The sequence below is a fragment of the Oncorhynchus nerka genome, linkage group LG2, assembly GCF_034236695.1.
Source record: "Oncorhynchus nerka isolate Pitt River linkage group LG2, Oner_Uvic_2.0, whole genome shotgun sequence".
NCBI lineage: Eukaryota > Metazoa > Chordata > Actinopteri > Salmoniformes > Salmonidae > Oncorhynchus > Oncorhynchus nerka.
The window spans coordinates 97,968,643-97,989,053 of NC_088397.1; the positions used below are offsets into that span (position 1 = coordinate 97,968,643).

The 20,411-nt window shown below is 46.9% G+C and overlaps 2 protein-coding genes across 11 annotated transcripts in view; one reads left to right on the forward strand and one right to left on the reverse strand.

Moving 5' to 3' along the window:
* Positions 1-18,602, reverse strand: part of cenpp (centromere protein P) — a 228,831-nt gene extending 210,229 nt beyond the window's left edge. Inside the window, exons 1-5 of one of the 2 annotated variants that reach the window (XM_065004572.1) lie at positions 18,505-18,602; positions 18,119-18,259; positions 16,298-16,461; positions 12,801-12,889; positions 7,823-7,911 (exon numbers count right to left, since the gene is read on the reverse strand). In XM_065004572.1, coding sequence (XP_064860644.1) covers positions 7,823-7,911; positions 12,801-12,889; positions 16,298-16,461; positions 18,119-18,258 — 482 coding nt within the window. In that variant the 5' untranslated portion in view covers position 18,259; positions 18,505-18,602. Of the gene's footprint in view, positions 1-7,822; positions 7,912-12,800; positions 12,890-16,297; positions 16,462-18,118; positions 18,260-18,462 lie in introns of both variants that reach the window. The other variant, XM_065004571.1, reaches the window with a different exon arrangement.
* A 144-nt stretch (positions 18,603-18,746) lies between these two features.
* nol8 (nucleolar protein 8) overlaps positions 18,747-20,411 on the forward strand; it is a 31,179-nt gene continuing 29,514 nt past the window's right edge. For 7 of the 9 annotated variants that reach the window (XM_029653535.2, XM_029653536.2, XM_029653537.2 and 4 more), the window contains exons 1-2: positions 18,859-18,963; positions 19,595-19,742. In XM_029653535.2, coding sequence (XP_029509395.2) covers positions 18,871-18,963; positions 19,595-19,742 — 241 coding nt within the window. In that variant the 5' untranslated portion in view covers positions 18,859-18,870. The other 2 variants (XM_065004566.1, XM_065004569.1) reach the window with 2 other exon arrangements.

Below are 20,411 nucleotides of genomic sequence, written 5' to 3' on the forward strand. Positions count from 1 at the left end.
CTAGCTACAGCATGACAGAGACCTAGCTACAGCATGACAGAGACCTAGCTACAGCATGACAGAGACCTAGCTACAGCATGACAGAGACCTAGCTACAGCATGACAGAGACCTAGCTACAGCATGACAGAGAACCTAGCTACAGCATGACAGAGACCTAGCTACAGCATGACAGAGACCTAGCTACAGCATGACAGAGACCTAGCTACAGCATGACAGAGACAGCATGACAGAGACCTAGCTACAGCATGACAGAGACCTAGCTACAGCATGACAGAGACCTAGCTACAGCATGACAGAGACCTAGCTACAGCATGACAGAGACCTAGCTACAGCATGACAGAGACCTAGCTACAGCATGACAGAGACCTAGCTACAGCATGACAGAGACCTAGCTACAGCATGACAGAGACCTAGCTACAGCATGACAGAGACCTAGCTACAGCATGACAGAGACCTAGCTACAGCATGACAGAGACCTAGCTACAGCATGACAGAGACCTAGCTACAGCATGACAGAGACCTAGCTACAGCATGACAGAGACCTAGCTACAGCATGACAGAGACCTAGCTACAGCATGACAGAGACCTAGCTACAGCATGACAGAGACCTAGCTACAGCATGACAGAGACCTAGCTACAGCATGACTACAGCATGAGACCTAGCTACAGCATGACAGAGACCAGCTAGACCAGCTACAGCATGACAGAGACCTAACTACAGCATGACAGAGACCTAACTACAGCATGACAGAGACCTAACTACAGCATGACAGAGACCTAACTACAGCATGACAGAGACCTAGCTACAGCATGACAGAGACCTAGCTACAGCATGACAGAGACCTAGCTACAGCATGACAGAGACCTAGCATGACAGCAGCATGATGACAGACAGACCTAGCTACAGCATGACAGAGACCTAGCTACAGCATGACAGAGACCTAGCTACAGCATGACAGAGACCTAGCTACAGCATGACAGAGACCTAGCTACAGCATGACATAGACCTAGCTACAGCATGACAGAGACCTAGCTACAGCATGACAGAGACCTAGCTACAGCATGACAGAGACCTAGCTACAGCATGACAGAGACCTAGCTACAGCATGACAGAGACCTAGCTACAGCATGACAGAGACCTAGCTACAGCATGACAGAGACCTAGCTACACCATGACAGAGACCTAGCTACACCATGACAGAGACCTAGCTACATTATGACAGAGACCTAGCTACAGCATGACAGAGACCTAGCTACAGCATGACAGAGACCTAGCTACAGCATGACAGAGACCTAGCTACAGCATGAGAGACCTAGCTACAGCATAACAGAGACCTTGCTACAGCATGACATAGACCTAGCTACAGCATGACAGAGACCTAGGTACAGCATGACAGAGACCTAGCTACAGCATGACAGAGACCTAGACCTAGGTACAGCATGACAGAGACCTAGCTACAGCATGACAGAGACCTAGACCTAGGTACAGCATGACAGAGACCTAGCTACAGCATGACAGAGACCTAGCTACAGCATGACAGAGACCTAGCTACAGCATGACAGAGACCTAGCTACAGCATGACAGAGACCTAGCTACAGCATGACAGAGACCTAGCTACAGCATGACATGACAGAGACCTAGCTACAGCATGACAGAGACCTAGCTACAGCATGACAGAGACCTAGCTACAGCATGACAGAGACCTAGCTACAGCATGACAGAGACCTAGCTACAGCATGACAGAGACCTAGCTACAGCATGACAGAGACCTAGCTACAGCTACAGCATGACAGAGACCTAGCTACAGCATGACAGAGACCTAGCTACAGCATGACAGAGACCTAGCTACAGCATGACAGAGACCTAGCTACAGCATGACAGAGACCTAGCTACAGCATGACAGAGACCTAGCTACAGCATGACAGAGACCTAGCTACAGCATGACAGAGACCTAGCTACAGCATGACAGAGACCTAGCTACAGCATGACAGAGACCTAGCTACAGCATGACAGAGACCTAGCTACAGCATGACAGAGACCTAGCTACAGCATGAGAGACCTAGCTACAGCATGACAGAGACCTAGCTACAGCATGACAGAGACCTAGACCTAGGTACAGCATGACAGAGACCTAGCTACAGCATGACAGAGACCTAGCTACAGCATGACAGAGACCTAGCTACAGCATGACAGAGACCTAGCTACAGCATGACAGAGACCTAGCTACAGCATGACAGAGACCTAGCTACAGCATGACAGAGACCTAGCTACAGCATGACAGAGACCTAGCTACAGCATGACAGAGACCTAGCTACAGCATGACAGAGACCTAGCTACAGCATGACAGAGACCTAGCTACAGCATGACAGAGACCTAGCTACAGCATGACAGAGACCTAGCTACAGCATGACAGAGACCTAGCTACAGCATGACAGAGACCTAGCTACAGCATGACAGAGACCTAGCTACAGCATGACAGAGCATGACAGAGACCTAGCTACAGCATGACAGAGACCTAGCTACAGCATGACAGAGAGACCTAGCTACAGCATGACAGAGACCTAGCTACAGCATGCTACAGCAGAGACCTAGCTACAGCATGACAGAGACCTAGCTACAGCATGACAGAGACCTAGCTACAGCATGACAGAGACCTAGCTACAGCATGACAGAGACCTAGCTACAGCATGACAGAGACCTAGCTACAGCATGACAGAGACCTAGCTACAGCATGACAGAGACCTAGCTACAGCATGACAGAGACCTAGCTACAGCATGACAGAGACCTAGCTACAGCATGACAGAGACCTAGCTACAGCATGACAGAGACCTAGCTACAGCATGACAGAGACCTAGCTACAGCATGACAGAGACCTAGCTACAGCATGACAGAGACCTAGCTACAGCATGACAGAGACCTAGCTACAGCATGACAGAGACCTAGCTACAGCATGACAGAGACCTAGCTACAGCATGACAGAGACCTAGCTACAGCATGACATGAGACCTAGCTACAGCATGACAGAGACCTAGCTACAGCATGACAGAGACCTAGCTACAGCATGACAGAGACCTAGCTACAGCATGACAGAGACCTAGCTACAGCATGACAGAGACCTAGCTACAGCATGACAGAGACCTAGCTACAGCATGACAGAGACCTAGCTACAGCATGACAGAGACCTAGCTACAGCATGACAGAGACCTAGCTACAGCATGACAGAGACCTAGCTACAGCATGACAGAGACCTAGCTACAGCATGACAGAGACCTAGCTACAGAGACCTAGACTACAGCATGACAGAGACCTAGCTACAGCATGACAGAGACCTAGCTACACAGCATAGACAGAGACCTAGCTACAGCATGACAGAGACCTAGCTACAGCATGACAGAGACCTAGCTACAGCATGACAGAGACCTAGCTACAGCATGACAGAGACCTAGCTACAGCATGACAGAGACCTAGCTACAGCATGACAGAGACCTAGCTACAGCATGACAGAGACCTAGCTACAGCATGACAGAGACCTAGCTACAGCATGACAGAGACCTAGCTACAGCATGACAGAGACCTAGCTACAGCATGACAGAGACCTAGCTACAGCATGACAGAGACCTAGCTACAGCATGACAGAGACCTAGCTACAGCATGACAGACCTAGACCTAGGTACAGCATGACAGAGACCTAGGTACAGCATGACAGAGACCTAGCTACAGCATGACAGAGACCTAGCTACAGCATGACAGAGACCTAGCTACAGCATGACAGAGACCTAGCTACAGCATGACAGAGACCTAGCTACACAGCATGACATGAGACCTAGCTACAGCATGACAGAGACCTAGCTACAGCATGACAGAGACCTAGCTACAGCATGACAGAGACCTAGCTACAGCATGACAGAGACCTAGCTACAGCATGACAGAGACCTAGCTACAGCATGACAGAGACCTAGCTACAGCATGACAGAGACCTAGCTACAGCATGACAGAGACCTAGCTACAGCATGACAGAGACCTAGCTACAGCATGACAGAGACCTAGCTACAGCATGACAGAGACCTAGCTACAGCATGACAGAGACCTAGCTACAGCATGACAGAGACCTAGCTACAGCATGACAGAGACCTAGCTACAGCATGACAGAGACCTAGCTACAGCATGACATAGACCTAGCTACAGCATGACAGAGACCTAGCTACAGCATGACAGAGACCTAGCTACAGCATGACAGAGACCTAGACCTAGCTACAGCATGACAGAGACCTAGCTACAGCATGACAGAGACCTAGCTACAGCATGACAGAGACCTAGCTACAGCATGACAGAGACCTAGCTACAGCATGACAGAGACCTAGCTACAGCATGACAGAGACCTACAGCTACAGCATGACAGAGACCTAGCTACAGCATGACAGAGACCTAGCTACAGCATGACAGAGACCTAGCTACAGCATGACAGAGACCTAGCTACAGCATGACAGAGACCTAGCTACAGCATGACAGAGACCTAGCTACAGCATGACAGAGACCTAGCTACAGCATGACAGAGACCTAGCTACAGCATGACAGAGACCTAGCTACAGCATGACAGAGACCTAGCTACAGCATGACAGAGACCTAGCTACAGCATGACAGAGACCTAGCTACAGCATGACAGAGACCTAGCTACAGCATGACAGAGACCTAGCTACAGCATGACAGAGACCTAGCTACAGCATGACAGAGACCTAGCTACAGCATAACAGAGACCTAGCTACAGCATGACAGAGACCTAGACCTAGGTACAGCATGACAGAGACCTAGCTACAGCACGACAGAGAACCTAGCTACAGCATGACAGAGTCCTAGCTACAGCATGACAGAGACCTAGCTACAGCATGACATAGACCTAGCTACAGCATGACAGAGACCTAGCTACAGCATGACAGAGACCTAGCTACAGCATGACAGAGACCTAGCTACAGCATGACAGAGACCTAGCTACAGCATGACAGAGACCTAGCTACAGCATGACAGACCTAGACCTAGCTACAGCATGACAGAGACCTAGCTACAGCATGACAGAGACCTAGCTACAGCATGACATAGACAGCAGACAGAACCTAGCTACAGCATGACAGAGACCTAGCTACAGCATGACAGAGACCTAGCTACAGACCAGCTGACAGAGACCTAGCTACAGCATGACAGAGACCTAGCTACAGCATGACAGAGACCTAGCTACAGCATGACAGAGACCTAGCTACAGCATGACAGAGCTACCTAGCTACAGCATGACATAGACCTAGCTACAGCATGACAGAGACCTAGCTACAGCATGACAGAGACCTAGCTACAGCATGACAGAGACCTAGCTACAGCATGACAGAGACCTAGCTACAGCATGACATAGACCTAGCTACAGCATGACAGAGACCTAGCTACAGCATGACAGAGACCTAGCTACAGCATGACAGAGACCTAGCTACAGCATGACAGAGACCTAGCTACAGCATGACAGAGACCTAGCTACAGCATGACAGAGACCTAACTACAGCATGACATAGACCTAGCTACAGCATGACAGAGACCCTACAGCATGACAGCATGACAGAGACCTAGCTACAGACCATGACAGAGACCTAGCTACAGCATGACAGAGACCTAGCTGACAGAGACCTAGCTACACAGACATGACAGAGACCTAACTACAGCATGACAGAGCTACAGCATGACAGAGACCTAGCTACAGCATGACAGACCTAGCTACAGCATGACCTAGCTACAGCATGACAGAGACCTAGCTACAGCATGACAGAGACCTAGCTACAGCATGACAGAGACCTAGCTACAGCATGACAAGACCATAGACCTAGCTACAGCATGACAGAGACCTAGCTAGCTACAGCTACAGCATGACAGAGACCTAGCTACAGCATGACAGAGACCTAGCTACAGCATGAAATGACAGAGACCTAGCTACAGCATGACAGATGACCTAGCTACAGCATGACAGAGACCTAGCTACAGCATGACAGAGACCTAGCTACAGCATGACAGAGACCTAGCTACAGCATGACAGAGACCTAGCTACAGCATGACAGAGACCTAGCTACAGCATGACAGAGACCTAACTACAGCATGACATAGACCTAGCTACAGCATGACATAGACCTAGCTACAGCATGACAGAGACCTAGCTACAGCATGACAGAGACCTAGCTACAGCATGACAGAGACCTAGCTACAGCATGACTAGACCTACAGCATGACAGAGACCTAGCTACAGCATGACATAGACCTAGCTACAGCTAGCTACAGCATGACAGAGACCTAGCTACAGCATGACAGAGACCTAGCTACAGCATGACAGAGACCTAGCTACAGCATGACAGAGACCCTAGCTACAGCATGACAGCAGACAGAGACCTGCTACAGCAGAGACCTAGCTACAGCATGACAGAGACCTAGCTACAGCATGACAGAGACCTAGCTACAGCATGACAGAGTCCTAGCTACAGCATGACAGAGACCTAGCTACAGCATGACAGAGTCCTAGCTACAGCATGACAGAGCCCTAACTACAGCATGACAGAGTCCTAGGTACAGCATGACAGAGTCCTAGCTACAGCATGACAGAGACCTAGCTACAGCATGACAGAGACCTAGCTACAGCATGACAGAGACCTAGCTACAGCATGACAGAGACCTAGCTACACCATGACAGAGACCTAGCTACACCATGACAGAGCCCTAGCTACAGCATGACAGAGACCTAGCTTGTGGGTGTGGGTGTGGATGCAAACTGCAATAATTTATGTCTGGATAGAAATCACATGGACTGTTGTCTCAACTGAACCATATGACAGGGAAACATCATATAGTTGGTTTTTGTATAGATCCTTTCCATTATATAAGACGACAACAACAACCTCTCAGATGAACTAAATGTTGGCTCAATAAAATGGGAACTTGTTGAACCTTGAAAGCATGGTGATTTATGGGAGTAAAAGAACAGTGAAGATGAGAAATGTACACCCCCCCCTCCCCGCTAAATTAAAATGTTTGTACATTGTTCATTTACTAAAACGGTGACCATCATACCCTTTGGATGTCTCGGCCATTGTTGTAGAAACAGAAAAACACATTTGATGCCGTTTCTGTTAGGAAGAATTACAACTGTTGATATCTGCAGGTTGATATATTCACTCAAGGGCTTCAATAACACAGACCATCTGTCTATAAATGTAATACACATTGAGGAGAATCGAGTCGGCTACTTTTCCACTAGTGGGAAAATAAATCTAGAGAGATGATGCCAAGGCTCTGGTCAAGCCAAAGACAAAGACCAGTCCCTAATGCCGTTCTAATCCCTACATAGTGTCAAAAGTAGTGCACTTTCATCATATTCCCTATATAGTAAATTACTCCAGAGCTGGTCAAAAGTAGTGCACTTTGTTGGGAATAGAATGCCATTAGGGAACACGGGATTGGTCTTCAGATCTTCCAACAGCCTGTAGCTGTCTATAACCAGAGGAAGGTACTACAAAACAGGAACAATGAGTTGACCACCTAATTTACCTAAATATTCTGAATTCACTTTTTGATTTTTTTAGCAGTCCTAAACAAACGCGTGTTTAGTAGAGTCCTAAGATGAGCTAAACAACCACAAGTCGTTACAGAGTTTCACGTTTACAAATGACTTGCACCGGTAAGTAGTTAGACCTACAGTGTGTCTTTATACCCTGACAGTAAAGATATGGATCGCTATTGATCGAGTGCGAGTGTTAGAACAGTAATTGTTGAAATACATGTTTCAACATTAAGGCCTTACCCAGACACAAAATTACTGAAGTCCTTAAACTCAGTGCTGTCCATGACGATGTTGAGGTCAGTGATCGTCCTCACCAGGGTCGTATCCTCCTATGAGAAGGTCAAAGATGTCAAGTTAGCTTTAAACGGGATCAATTACAACCAATCATAATACAATTATATGATACACTGAACTGATACTTATTCAACAAAAGCCTACTTTGGTCTAAAAGCATCTATAACCAGCAGTATTAGACAGTTCTCCATTGGTTTGGTCTAAAAGCATCTATAACCAGCAGTATTAGACAGTTCTCCATTGGTTTGGACATCTATAACCAGCAGTTCTCCATTGGTTTGGCATCTATAACCAGCAAGACAGTTCTCCATCATCTATAACCAGCAGTATTAGACAGTTCTCCATTGGTTTGGTCTAAAAGCATCTATAACCAGCAGTATTAGACAGTTCTCCATTGGTTTGGTCTAAAAGCATCTATAACCAGCAGTATTAGACAGTTCTCCATTGGTTTGGTCTAAAAGCATCTATAACCAGCAGTATTAGACAGTTCTCCATTGGTTTGGTCTAAAAGCATCTATAACCAGCAGTATTAGACAGTTCTCCATTGGTTTGGTCTAAAAATCTATAAACTTTAGTTCTAATTGGTTTTCTAAAAGCATTAACCAGCAATTAGACAGTTCTCCATTGGTTCTAGGTCTAGAATCTATCCCTAAACTGAGGGGTGATATATCTGTTTCCTGTGTTGACAACATGCCCTTGATTCAGTCTGCCATAGAATCCCTAAACTGAGGGGTGATATATCTGTTTCCTGTGTTGACAACATGCCCTTGATTCAGTCTGCCATAGAATCCCTAAACTGAGGGGTGATATATCTGTTTCCTGTGTTGACAACATGCCCTTGATTCAGTCTGCCATAGAATCCCTAAACTGAGGGGTGATATGTCTGTTTCCTGTGTTGACTACATGCCCTCGCTTCAGTCTGCCATAGAATCCCTAAACTGAGGGGTGATATGTCTGTTTCCTGTGTTGACTACATGCCCTCGCTTCAGTCTGCCATAGAATCCCTAAACTGAGGGGTGATATGTCTGTTTCCTGTGTTGACTACATGCCCTCGCTTCAGTCTGCCATAGAATCCCTAAACTGAGGGGTGATATGTCTGTTTCCTGTGTTGACAACATGCCCTTGATTCAGTCTGCCATAGAATCCCTAAACTGAGGGGTGATATGTCTGTTTCCTGTGTTGACAACATGCCCTTGATTCAGTCTGCCATAGAATCCCTAAACTGAGGGGTGATATGTCTGTTTCCTGTGTTGACTACATGCCCTCGCTTCAGTCTGCCATAAATATAGATCTACACTGCCCCCTGGTGTTGAAGACAGCAGATAACAGGTTCATCCATTCAACCATTGAATATATATAGGCCTATATACTACAGGCAATTTCTGGACAATATTTCTGTCAATTAAAAATGGCCAAACCAGCAAATATCCACCTTTTCGAGCTCAAAGGCGATGGCCAGAGCTATGCCAGGATGTTGCACAATGATTTAAGTCAATAGATCATCGTTTTAGTTAAAGTATGATATATTTGTGCTTGACGTGACAAAAATCAAACGGCCCACTTTGTGAAAATCAGTGTCTCTTTTCCTATGATATGATGTACAAATTGTTATCAACCTACATTTCCTTTCAGGGCTGGCTGGGTATTTCAACATTACCATCCATCAGCATGGCATTATTTATTCATCAGAAACAGCTTGCAAAGCTCTACCTCTTGGTGACTGAGATGAGCCAAACAGCCTTGTGTCTACTTGGCCTCCTGAGCCTGGGAGCTAACTCCAATACAGGGTAACTTAACAAAAAAAGGCTCAACAGTCTGAGGTCCTGAGCACTCTGGAGCGGGTTTTCATCAAGGATCTCGCTGTACTTTGCTCCGTTCATCTTTCCCCTCGATCCTGACTAGTCTCCCAGTCCCTGTCACTGAAAAACATACCCGCAGAATGACGCTGCCACCACCATGCTTCACCGTAGGGATGGTGCAAAGTATCCTCCAGACGTGATGCTTGGCATTCAGGCCAAAGAGTTCAATCTTAGTTTCATCAGACCAGAGCATCTTGTTTCTCATGGTCTGAGAGTCCTTTAGGTGCCTTTTGGCAAACTCCAAGCGGGCTGTCATGTGCCTTTTACTGAGGAGTGGCTTCTGTCTGGACACTCAACCATAAAGGCCTGATTGGTAGAGTGCTGCAGAGATGGTTGTCCTTCTGGAAGGTTCTCCCATCTCCACAGAGGAACTCTAGAGCTCTACCAGAGTGACCATCGGGTTCTTTGTCACCTCCCTGACCAAGGCTCTTCTCCCCTGATTGCTCAGTTTGGCCGGGCAGCCAGCTCTAGGAAGAGTCTTGGTGGTTCCAAACTTCTTCCATTTCAGAATGATGGAGGTCACTGTGTTCTTGGGGACCTTCAATGCTGCATACATTTTTTTGGTACCTTTCCCCAGATCTGTGCCTCGACACAATCCTGTCTCTGAGCTCTACGGACAGTTCCTTCCACCTCATGGCTTGGTTTCTGCTCTGACATGTGCTGTCAACTGTGGGACCTTATATAGACAGGTGTGTGCCTTTCCAAATCATGTCCAATCAATTGAATTTACCACAGGTGGAGTCCAATCAAGTTGTAGAAACATCTCAAGGATGATCAATGGAAACAGGATGCACCTGAGCTCAATTTTGAGTCTGAATACTTATGTAAATAAGGTATGTTTTTTTAATTATTTGTTTTATTTGCTAAAATGTCTAAAAACCTGTTTTTGCTTTGTCATTATGGGGTATTGTGTGTAGATTGATGGCTGTAACGTAACAAAATGTGGAAAAAGTCAAGGGGTCTGAATAGTTACTGAAGGCATTTTATAAAATGATGTAATTGTGTGCTACGATAGCATTTTGCAAACCCACTCCCCCAGTCACCCCAAGATAAATGGCTTTTACCACAGAAGTTTTGCTTCACTACACGCTCCACTGCTTTGATTGGTGTAACGTTAGCTAGAAACCACAAGGGTCTGTCTAGATAATGAAAAGGCAGCTCGCAAAAGAAAATTCAAGGAACTTAGTTATATGTTATTTGTGGCGTGCATGATCACAAGCAAAGTCATTGTAGTCTGTCATTTCACTTCCCCTTGTGAGAACCATGACCACGGGCTGACTTGGCTCAGCTGTACCGCAGCCAAGACCTGCCAGCAGCCTACCTACCAAAAGGTTGCACCGTGTCTGCCAGCAGAATACCTACCAAAAGGTTGCACCGTGTCTGCCAGCAGACTACCTACCAAAAGGTTGCACCGTGTCTGCCAGCAGCCTACCTACCAAAAGGTTGCACCGTGTCTGCCAGCAGACTACCTACCAAAAGGTTGCACCGTGTCTGCCAGCAGCCTACCTACCAAAAGGTTGCACCGTGTCTGCCAGCAGCCTACCTACCAAAAGGTTGCACCGTGTCTGCCAGCATCCTACCTACCAAAAGGTTGCACCGTGTCTGCCAGCAGCCTACCTACCAAAAGGTTGCACCGTGTCTGCCAGCAGCCTACCTACCAAAAGGTTGTACCGTGTCTGCCAGCGGCCTACCTACCAAAAGGTTGCACCGTGTCTGCCAGCGGCCTACCTACCAAAAGGTTGCACCGTGTCTGCAAGCAGCCTACCTACCAAAAGGTTGCACCGTGTCTGCCAGCAGCCTACCTACCTACCAAAGGTTGCACCGTGTCTGCAAGCAGCCTACCTACCAAAAGGTTGCACCGTGTCTGCCAGCAGCCTACCTACCAAAAGGTTGCACCGTGTCTGCAAGCAGCCTACCTACCAAAAGGTTGCACCGTGTCTGCCAGCAGCCTACCTACCAAAAGGTTGCACCGTGTCTGCAAGCAGCCTACCTACCAAAAGGTTGCACCGTGTCTGCCAGCAGCCTACCTACCAAAAGGTTGTACCGTGTCTGCCAGCAGCCTACCTACCAAAAGGTTGCACCGTGTCTGCCAGCAGCCTACCTACCAAAAGGTTGCACCGTGTCTGCCAGCAGCCTACCTACCAAAAGGTTGCACCGTGTCTGCCAGCAGCCTACCTACCAAAAGGTTGCACCGTGTCTGCCAGCAGCCTACCTACCAAAAGGTTGTACCGTGTCTGCCAGCAGCCTACCTACCAAAAGGTTGCACCGTGTCTGCCAGCAGCCTACCTACCAAAAGGTTGCACCGTGTCTGCCAGCACCCTACCTACCAAAAGGTTGTACCGTGTCTGCCAGCAGCCTACCTACCAAAAGGTTGCACCGTGTCTGCCAGCACCCTACCTACCAAAAGGTTGCACCGTGTCTGCCAGCAGCCTACCTACCAAAAGGTTGCACCGTGTCTGCCAGCAGCCTACCTACCAAAGGTTGCAAAACACCGTGTCTGCCAGCAGCCTACCTACCAAAAGGTTGCACCGTGTCTGCCAGCAGCCTACCTACCAAAAGGTTGCACCGTGTCTGCCAGCAGCCTACCTACCAAAAGGTTGCACCGTGTCTGCCAGCAGCCTACCTACCAAAAGGTTGCACAGTGTCTGCCAGCAGCCTACCTACCAAAAGGTTGTACCGTGTCTGCCAGCAGCCTACCTACCAAAAGGTTGCACCGTGTCTGCCAGCAACCTACCTACCAAAAGGTTGCACCGTGTCTGCCAGCAGCCTACCTACCAAAAGGCATATTGGTCATCTTTCAATCGGTATCCATATTACCAGAGCTTCATCTTATTCTATGGCGGATTCACGCCCCCCGTGCACAAAACGAGGTCGACAAAGCCCTGACCTGAACCCATCGTCAGTTAAACTGCAGTTCCGAAGCAGAACTGTAGGAGCAGTCAAAGCTGTTATTTTAGACCGGAACCCTGGCCCTAAATGGGGGTCCTTTAAGGGGACCTCTTCTGGCTGAATAGCACCCTCCAGAGGCAATAGTTCAGAATAGCCTTCTCAGACATTCTTCTCACCTGAACATCAGTGAGCTCAAACTCCACTTGGAAGTCTAAGAAGGAGCAGTGGCCCGTCAGCCTGTGTTGTTGCACCATCTTCTTGTTGCCTTAGAAGAGGGCAGAGGAAAAACATCAGATTATACCAAACTTTAGCTCTTAATCTATTCCATCTTTCTTCAATTCCTCACATCCTCTCTCCTCACCTCCTTGGCTCCTTCTCAAAACAGATTGGAGAAAGTCTGAGAGCTTTGGACCTTCTCCTACAATACAGTTGAGGCGGCAAGGAGATGAGGAATCGTGGAAAGATTAATTGAGATATATTTTTTATTTTACTAGGCAAGTCAGTTAAGAACAAATTCTTATTTTCAATGACGGCCCTAGGAACAGTGGGTTAACTGCCTGTTCAGGGGCAGAACGACAGATTTTGTACCTTGTCAGCTCGGGGATTTGAACTTGCAACCTTTCGGTTACTAGTCCAACGCTCTAACCACTAGGCTGCCTAGTGGTTAGAGCCCTTATCTTTGTGTAGACCAGGGGGAAGACAACCCTGTACCTGGAGTGATGCCAATACTGCAGGGTTTTGTTCCAACTAGGCACCACGTCTGACCAACTGAGCTAACTGATCAATTCAGCGATTGACTAAATTTAAACGCACCTGGTTTTCCATGTTGATATTTTAATATTCTAATCTAAACCCCTCCCCTAATCTAAAGCCTACCTAGTCCCTCCCCTAATCTAAACCCTACCCCTAGTCCCTCCCCTAATCTAAACCCTAGCCCCTCCCCTAATCTAAAGCCTACCCCTAGTCCCTCCCCTAATCTAAACCCTAGTCCCTCCCCTAATCTAAACCCTACCCCTAGTCCCTCCCCTAATCTAAACCCTAGCCCCTCCCCTAATCTAAAGCCTACCCCTAGTCCCTCCCCTAATCTAAACCCCTCCCTAATCTAAACCCCTCCCCTAATCTAAACCCCTCCCCTAATCTAAAGCCTACCTAATCTAAACCCTCCCTAATCTAAACCCTACCCCTAGTCCCTCCCTAATCTAAACCCTACCCCTAGTCCCTCCCTAATCTAAACCCTACCCCTAGTCCCTCCCCTAATCTAAAGCCTACCCCTAGTCCCTCCCCTAATCTAAACCCTACCCCTAGTCCCTCCCCTAATCTAAACCCTACCCCTAGTCCCTCCCTAATCTAAAGCCTACCCCTAATCTAAACCCTACCCCTAGTCCTTCCCCTAATCTAAACCCTACCCCTAGTCCTTCCCCTAATCTAAACCCTACCCCTCCCCTAATCTAAACCCTACCCCTCCCCTAATCTAAACCCTACCTATAGTCCCTCCCCTAATCTAAACCCTACCCCTAATCTAAACCCTACCCCTAGTCCCTCCCCTAATCTAAAGCCTACCCCTAGTCCCTCCCTTAATCTAAACCCTACCCCTAGTCCCTCCCCTAATCTAAAGCCTACCCCTAGTCCTTCCCTTAATCTAAACCCTACCCCTAGTCCCTCCCCTAATCTAAACCCTACCCCTAGTCCTTCCCTAATCTAAACCCTACCCCTAGTCCCTCCCCTAATCTAAACCCTACCCCTAGTCCTTCCCTAATCTAAACCCTACCCCTAGTCCTTCCCCTAATCTAAACCCTACCCCTAGTCCCTCCCCTAATCTAAACCCTACCCCTAGTCCTTCCCTAATCTAAACCCTACCCCTAGTCCTTCCTTAATCTAAACCCTACCCCTAGTCCTTCCCTAATCTAAACCCTACCCCTAGTCCTTCCCTAATCTAAACCCTACCCCTCCCCTAATCTAAACCCTACCCCCCTCCCCTAATCTAAACCCTACCTCTAGTCCTTCCCCTAATCTAAAGCCTACCCCTAGTCCTTCCCTAATCTAAACCCTACCCCCCTAATCTAAACCCTACCTCTAGTCCTTCCCTAATCTAAACCCTACCTCTAGTCCCTCCCCTAATCTAAACCCTACCCCTAGTCCTTCCCCTAATCTAAACCCTACCTAGTCCTTCCCCTAATCTAAACCCTACCCCTAGTCCTTCCTCTAACCCTACCCCTAGTCGTAGACCTATTCCTACCCAAAGTCATAGACCTAACCCTACCCCTAGTTATAGACCTAGTCCTACCCCTAGTCGTAGACCTAGTCCTACCCCTAGTCGTAGACCTAACCCTAGTCGTAGACCTAGTCCTAACCCTAGTCGTAGACCTAGTCCTACCCCGTCATAGACCTGGTCCTACCCCTAGTCATAGACCTAACCCTAACCCTAGTCCTACCCCTAGTCATAGACCTACCCCTAACCCTACCCATAGTCATAGACCTACCCATAGTCCTACCCCTAGTCATAGACATACCCCTACCCATAGTCCTAGTCATAGACCTAACCCTATCCCTACCCATAGTCATAGACCTACCCCTAGTCATAGACCTACCCATAGTCCTACCCCTAGTCATAGTCCTACCCATAGTCATAGTCCTACCCATAGTCATAGACCTACCCCTAGTCATAGACCTACCCCTAGTCATAGTCCTACCCCTAGTCCTACCCCTAGTCATAGACCTACCCCTAGTCATAGTCCTACCCATAGTCCTACCCCTAGTCATAGACCTACCCCTAGTCATAGTCCTACCCATAGTCCTACCCCTAGTCATAGACCTACCCCTAGTCATAGTCCTACCCATAGTCCTACCCCTAGTCATAGACCTACCCCTACCCATAGTCCTACCCCTAGTCATAGACCTACCCCTAGTCATAGTCCTACCCATAGTCCTACCCCTAGTCATAGACCTAACCCTAGTCGTAGACCTAGTCCTAACCCTATCCCTACCCATAGTCATAGACCTACCCCTAGTCATAGACCTACCCCTAGTCCTACCCATAGTCCTACCCATAGACCTACCCCTACCCCTACCCCTAGTCATAGACCTAACCCTAACCCTAGTCATAGACCTAACCCTAGTCATAGACCTGACCCTACCCATAGACCTAACCCTACCCCTACCCATAGTCCTAGTCATAGACCTAACCCTACCTAGTCATAGACCTAGCCCTACCCATAGTCCTACCCATAGTCCTACCCATAGTCCTAGCCCTACCCATAGTCCTACCCAACTTAGTCCTACCCCTAGTCCTAACCCTACCCCTAGCCCTACCCTTAGTCCTAAACTTAATCCTACCCCTAGTCCTAAACTTAGTCCTACCCCTAGTCCTACCCATAGTCCTACCCATAGTCCTAGCCCTACCCATAGTCCTACCCAACTTAGTCCTACCCCTAGTCCTAACCCTACCCCTAGCCCTACCCTTAGTCCTAAACTTAATCCTACCCCTAGTCCTACACTTAGTCCTACCCCTAGTCATACCCCTAGTCCTAAACTTAGCCCTACCCCTAGTCCTACCCCTAGTCCTACCCCTAGTCCTACCCCTACCCATAGTCCTAGTCATAGGAGTAGTTCTAAAGAATGACAGTTACCTTTCTCCACAGTCTTCACACAGCAGTTGACTAGTCATAGCCCTTACCTTTCTCCACAGTCTTCACACAGCAGTTGACCAGAACGATTCCGTTTATCTTGGTCTGTCTGATGAGATCTTCCTCCATCTCCATTATCTCAGTCTTCAGGTGAGCTGTGATGTCTCTCTGACTTTTCCCCATCTCCTTCTCCTGATGTCCTGTCATGATCAACCTGTGTGTTGAGGAAACAACAACACCACCACCACCATAGATGAATGAACTGGTCCTGTGTGGCTCAGTTGGTAGAGCAACGCCAGCATTGTGCGTTCGATTCCCACGGGGGGGGGGGGGGGGGGGGGGGGGGTTACGGAGTTACAGTTCATATGAGGAAATCAGTCAATTGAAATAGATTCATTAGACCCTAATCTATAGATGTCACATGACTGGGAATATAGATATGCATCTGTTGGTCACAGATACCAGAAAACAGAAAAAGGTGGAGGTGTGGATCAGAAAACCAGTCAGTATCTGGTGTGACCATTTGCCTCATCCAGCGCGACACATCTCCTTCACATAGAGTTGTTCAGGCTTTTTGATTGTGGCCTGTGCGATGGTGTCCCACTCCTCTATAAATGGCTGTGGCAAAGTTACTGGATATTGGTGGGAACTGGAACACGCTGTCGTAACACATCGATCCAGAGCATTCCAAACATGCTCAATGGGTGACTTGTCTGGTGAGTATGCAGGCAATGGAAGAACTGGGACATTTTCAGCTTCCAAATTGTATCTCTGTGCATTCAAGTTGCCATTGATAAAATGCAATTGTGTTCGTTGTCCGTAGCTTTTATGACACGTGGTCTGCAGGTTGTGAGGCCGGTTGGGCGTACTGACAAATTCTCTGAGGCGGCTTATGGTAGAAAAATTAACATTCAATTCTCTGGCAACAGCTCTAGTGGACATTCCTGCAGTCCGCATGCCAATTGCACGCTCCCTCTAATCTTGAGACATCTGTGGTATTGTGTTGTGTGACAAAAACTGCACATTTTAGAGTGGCATATTAATTTGTCCCCAGTACAAGGTGCACCTGTGTAATGACCATGGTTTTTAATTTTATTACACACATGTAGTGATCATGTGGCGTTTGTATTTTTGTTCAGTTTAGTAAATCGGTATAGTACATACACATTGGTGGCACCTCCGCAGCAGTACGATTGGCAGATTTGAGGCTAAATATATTCAACATGTTAGAACATTTAAATGGGGAAACTGTAAGTGTTCGTAGAGTGGCCCGGGAGGCTGTGAAAACGTGTGTTCGTAGAGTGGCCCGGGAGGCTGTGAAAGCCATCAACCGCATGCCGCGTTCACACGCTGGTTGGGACTAGAAAACGTGTGTTCGTAGAGTGGCCCGGGAGGCTGTGAAGCCATCAACCGCATGCCGCGTTCACACGCTGGTTGGGAACTAGAAAACGTATCTGTAATGATGTCTGAGTGTTGGAGTGAGCCCCTGGCTATCTGTAATGATGTCTGAGTGTTGGAGTGAGCCCCTGGCTATCTGTAATGATGTCTGAGTGTTGGAGTGAGCCCCTGGCTATCTGTACATTTTTAAAACAAGAAAATGGTGCCGTCTGCTTTGCTCAATAAGGAATTTTCAATGACTTATACTTTTACTATAACTATATTTTAGCAATTAAATTTACTTTTGATACTTAAGTATATTTAAAACCCAAATACTTTTAGACTTTTACTGAAGTAGTATTTTACTGGGTGACTTTTACTTGAGACATTTTCTCTTAAGGTATCTTTACTTTTACTCAAGTATGACAATTGCGTACTTTTCCCACCAAAGCCCCGGACCGAGTTTTGTAAATTCTGTCCTAATTTCAACTCACAGAGCATCTTGCATGCGTCCTCCCGTGAGGTTCATAGCGATCTCTCGTTCATTCTTGTCCTGTTGGCATTGCAGTGCTGCAATCTCTTCTTGGAGTGCTTCGATTTGAGCCTCGTAAACATTTTCCAGATTCTTCTTCATTCTGCAAAGAAATCAAAGTGTTTTTTGAGTGGCAACTTCTTGCAAAGCAACGAAGAGAACTAGCTTGCTATTCTCATAAATATCCCGTCATATAGTTCGTTTTCACACTTATCTAATCAATGATAAACGAACTAGTAACTCGCTAACTGAACACAGATAGCTCATCTGTATTGTCAGATTTAAGACAACGTGGATCTAATTTACCTGCCAGACTCCTCTGAAATACTCTTGTGTTTCAAAACAAACCTTTCGCGCTGTTTCTGACTTCCGGAATAAATGTTGTGGGACGGATCTGCGTACGCTCAAATTAACGGAGGTATATTACATCTCAGAAGATCATAACGTTTTGTCAACTCAAACAACATTGGTAATACCAAGATAGCGAAGGTAAATGATATGATACTTGTGTGATAAGTATTTTATTCATTTATTTATTTTAGAAAGCCAACGTCCCCGAAATACAACCCCAGAGTCCCGACGACACAACGCGGAACCATGAAACTCCGGAACTAAACACATGTGTTCACAAATGTGTCCGGAATCTTTTTCGTGTACCACACCGATCTGGATGCGTGTGAATTTCCAACGCCGAGGTAAACAGTTTGTGATTACATGTTCATTTCGGATCGATTAATATATTTAATCTTTTACTTTACACACTTGGATTTCTGCCTCAATTTTGTTCAACTTGTCCAGTTAGCAAAGGTACTTATGTCAACGCGTACTGTTGTGTTTGGTGTTGATATAAACGGATTCAACTCCGCGGCTGAAGGAAGTTTCTGAACTTCAATAACGGCGTGCAGCCGCTACCATGCTTTGTGGAATCTAGCTCCGATTACATCGTTTTTTCCAAAGGTCAATGCTGAAACAACAAAAAAATATTAAATGCCCACATTTTAACTGTTTGTCTTCTGTGGTTGCTTGTTAATCAAATACGACCACCGACTGTTTCATTGGTGAGATTCAATTGTAACACGGCCATTAGCGCTGAAAAGCAATGCGCAAACAGTCTATGTGGTTCTATTTTAATAAACGTTTGAGAAAGTATGGATTTCAGCGAACAAAAAAAAAGGACGCAGCTACAGAAGACAAACATATGTGGGAGTTGCATCATGTATTTTACGTGTTGACCTTGGGCAAATTAATGTAGTCGGATCTACAGTCCACAAAGTCTCGGCTCCACGCCGTTAGTTTATGATGAACTTCACCAGCTTTAAGATAGTGAGGTTTAGTCCGCTAGAGTTGATAGCGCAATCGGTCTTGCACCTAGCTTTAGCCATGTATGACTTTACTTAGTTAGCTAGCTGATAAGTTTTTACCTTGTTCTCTTTGACAGATCTGTCAATCTGAGGAGTTGGTCATCATGAAACGTCTATATATCGGTGGCCTCAGCCACACCATCACTCAAAAGGATCTGAAAGACAGATTTGGTAAATTTGGTGATGTTCAGGATGTGGAACTCCGGACCCGGAGAGATGATGAAGGTATGGTCACACACTACCCCAACATCTTCTAGGATCAGAGCAGTGATTATCATATCCCTGTTTAACCCAGTTTATTAAACCTTTCAATTCATTATTTAATGAATGAAATTACAGTCTAATGGCGATCTATAAGCAACAACTTTGTGGCTATGTGACGACCCGTAGCAACACTTGTTTTAGCAGCGTGTATCCCGTGGTGGAAGGTATCCCATAATCGGTAGACTGTTCTGATGGAAAGGTCACTTTCATCTCCGAGCCCAAGGAAGTATTATATTGTTTGATGCTGCTACCAGCCTCCAGGTCATATATGGTGCTCAGGCTTCGTTCTATCTCCCATCTACTGCAGCATGTTGCCCAAATGCAAGGCTGATTGGCTAGACAAACAGCTGTGAAACACAGACCGGTCGGTGTGTGTGATAAGAGAGACACAACATGGAATTCATGTTTGGTTTGGACTTAGAAGTGGGTGGTAGCATCAAATAATTAGATTTGAATACTTTCACGGGCTCTGCAATGCAAACCATGCGCTTTTCATCAGAACCATTTACAGATTACGGATTCCAACGCGGGAAAACGAGCTGCTGAAATGGGTACAGTCATTGGCCGAGTACCAATCTCACACTCTACAGTCATTGGCCGAGTACCAATCTCACACTCTACAGTCATTGG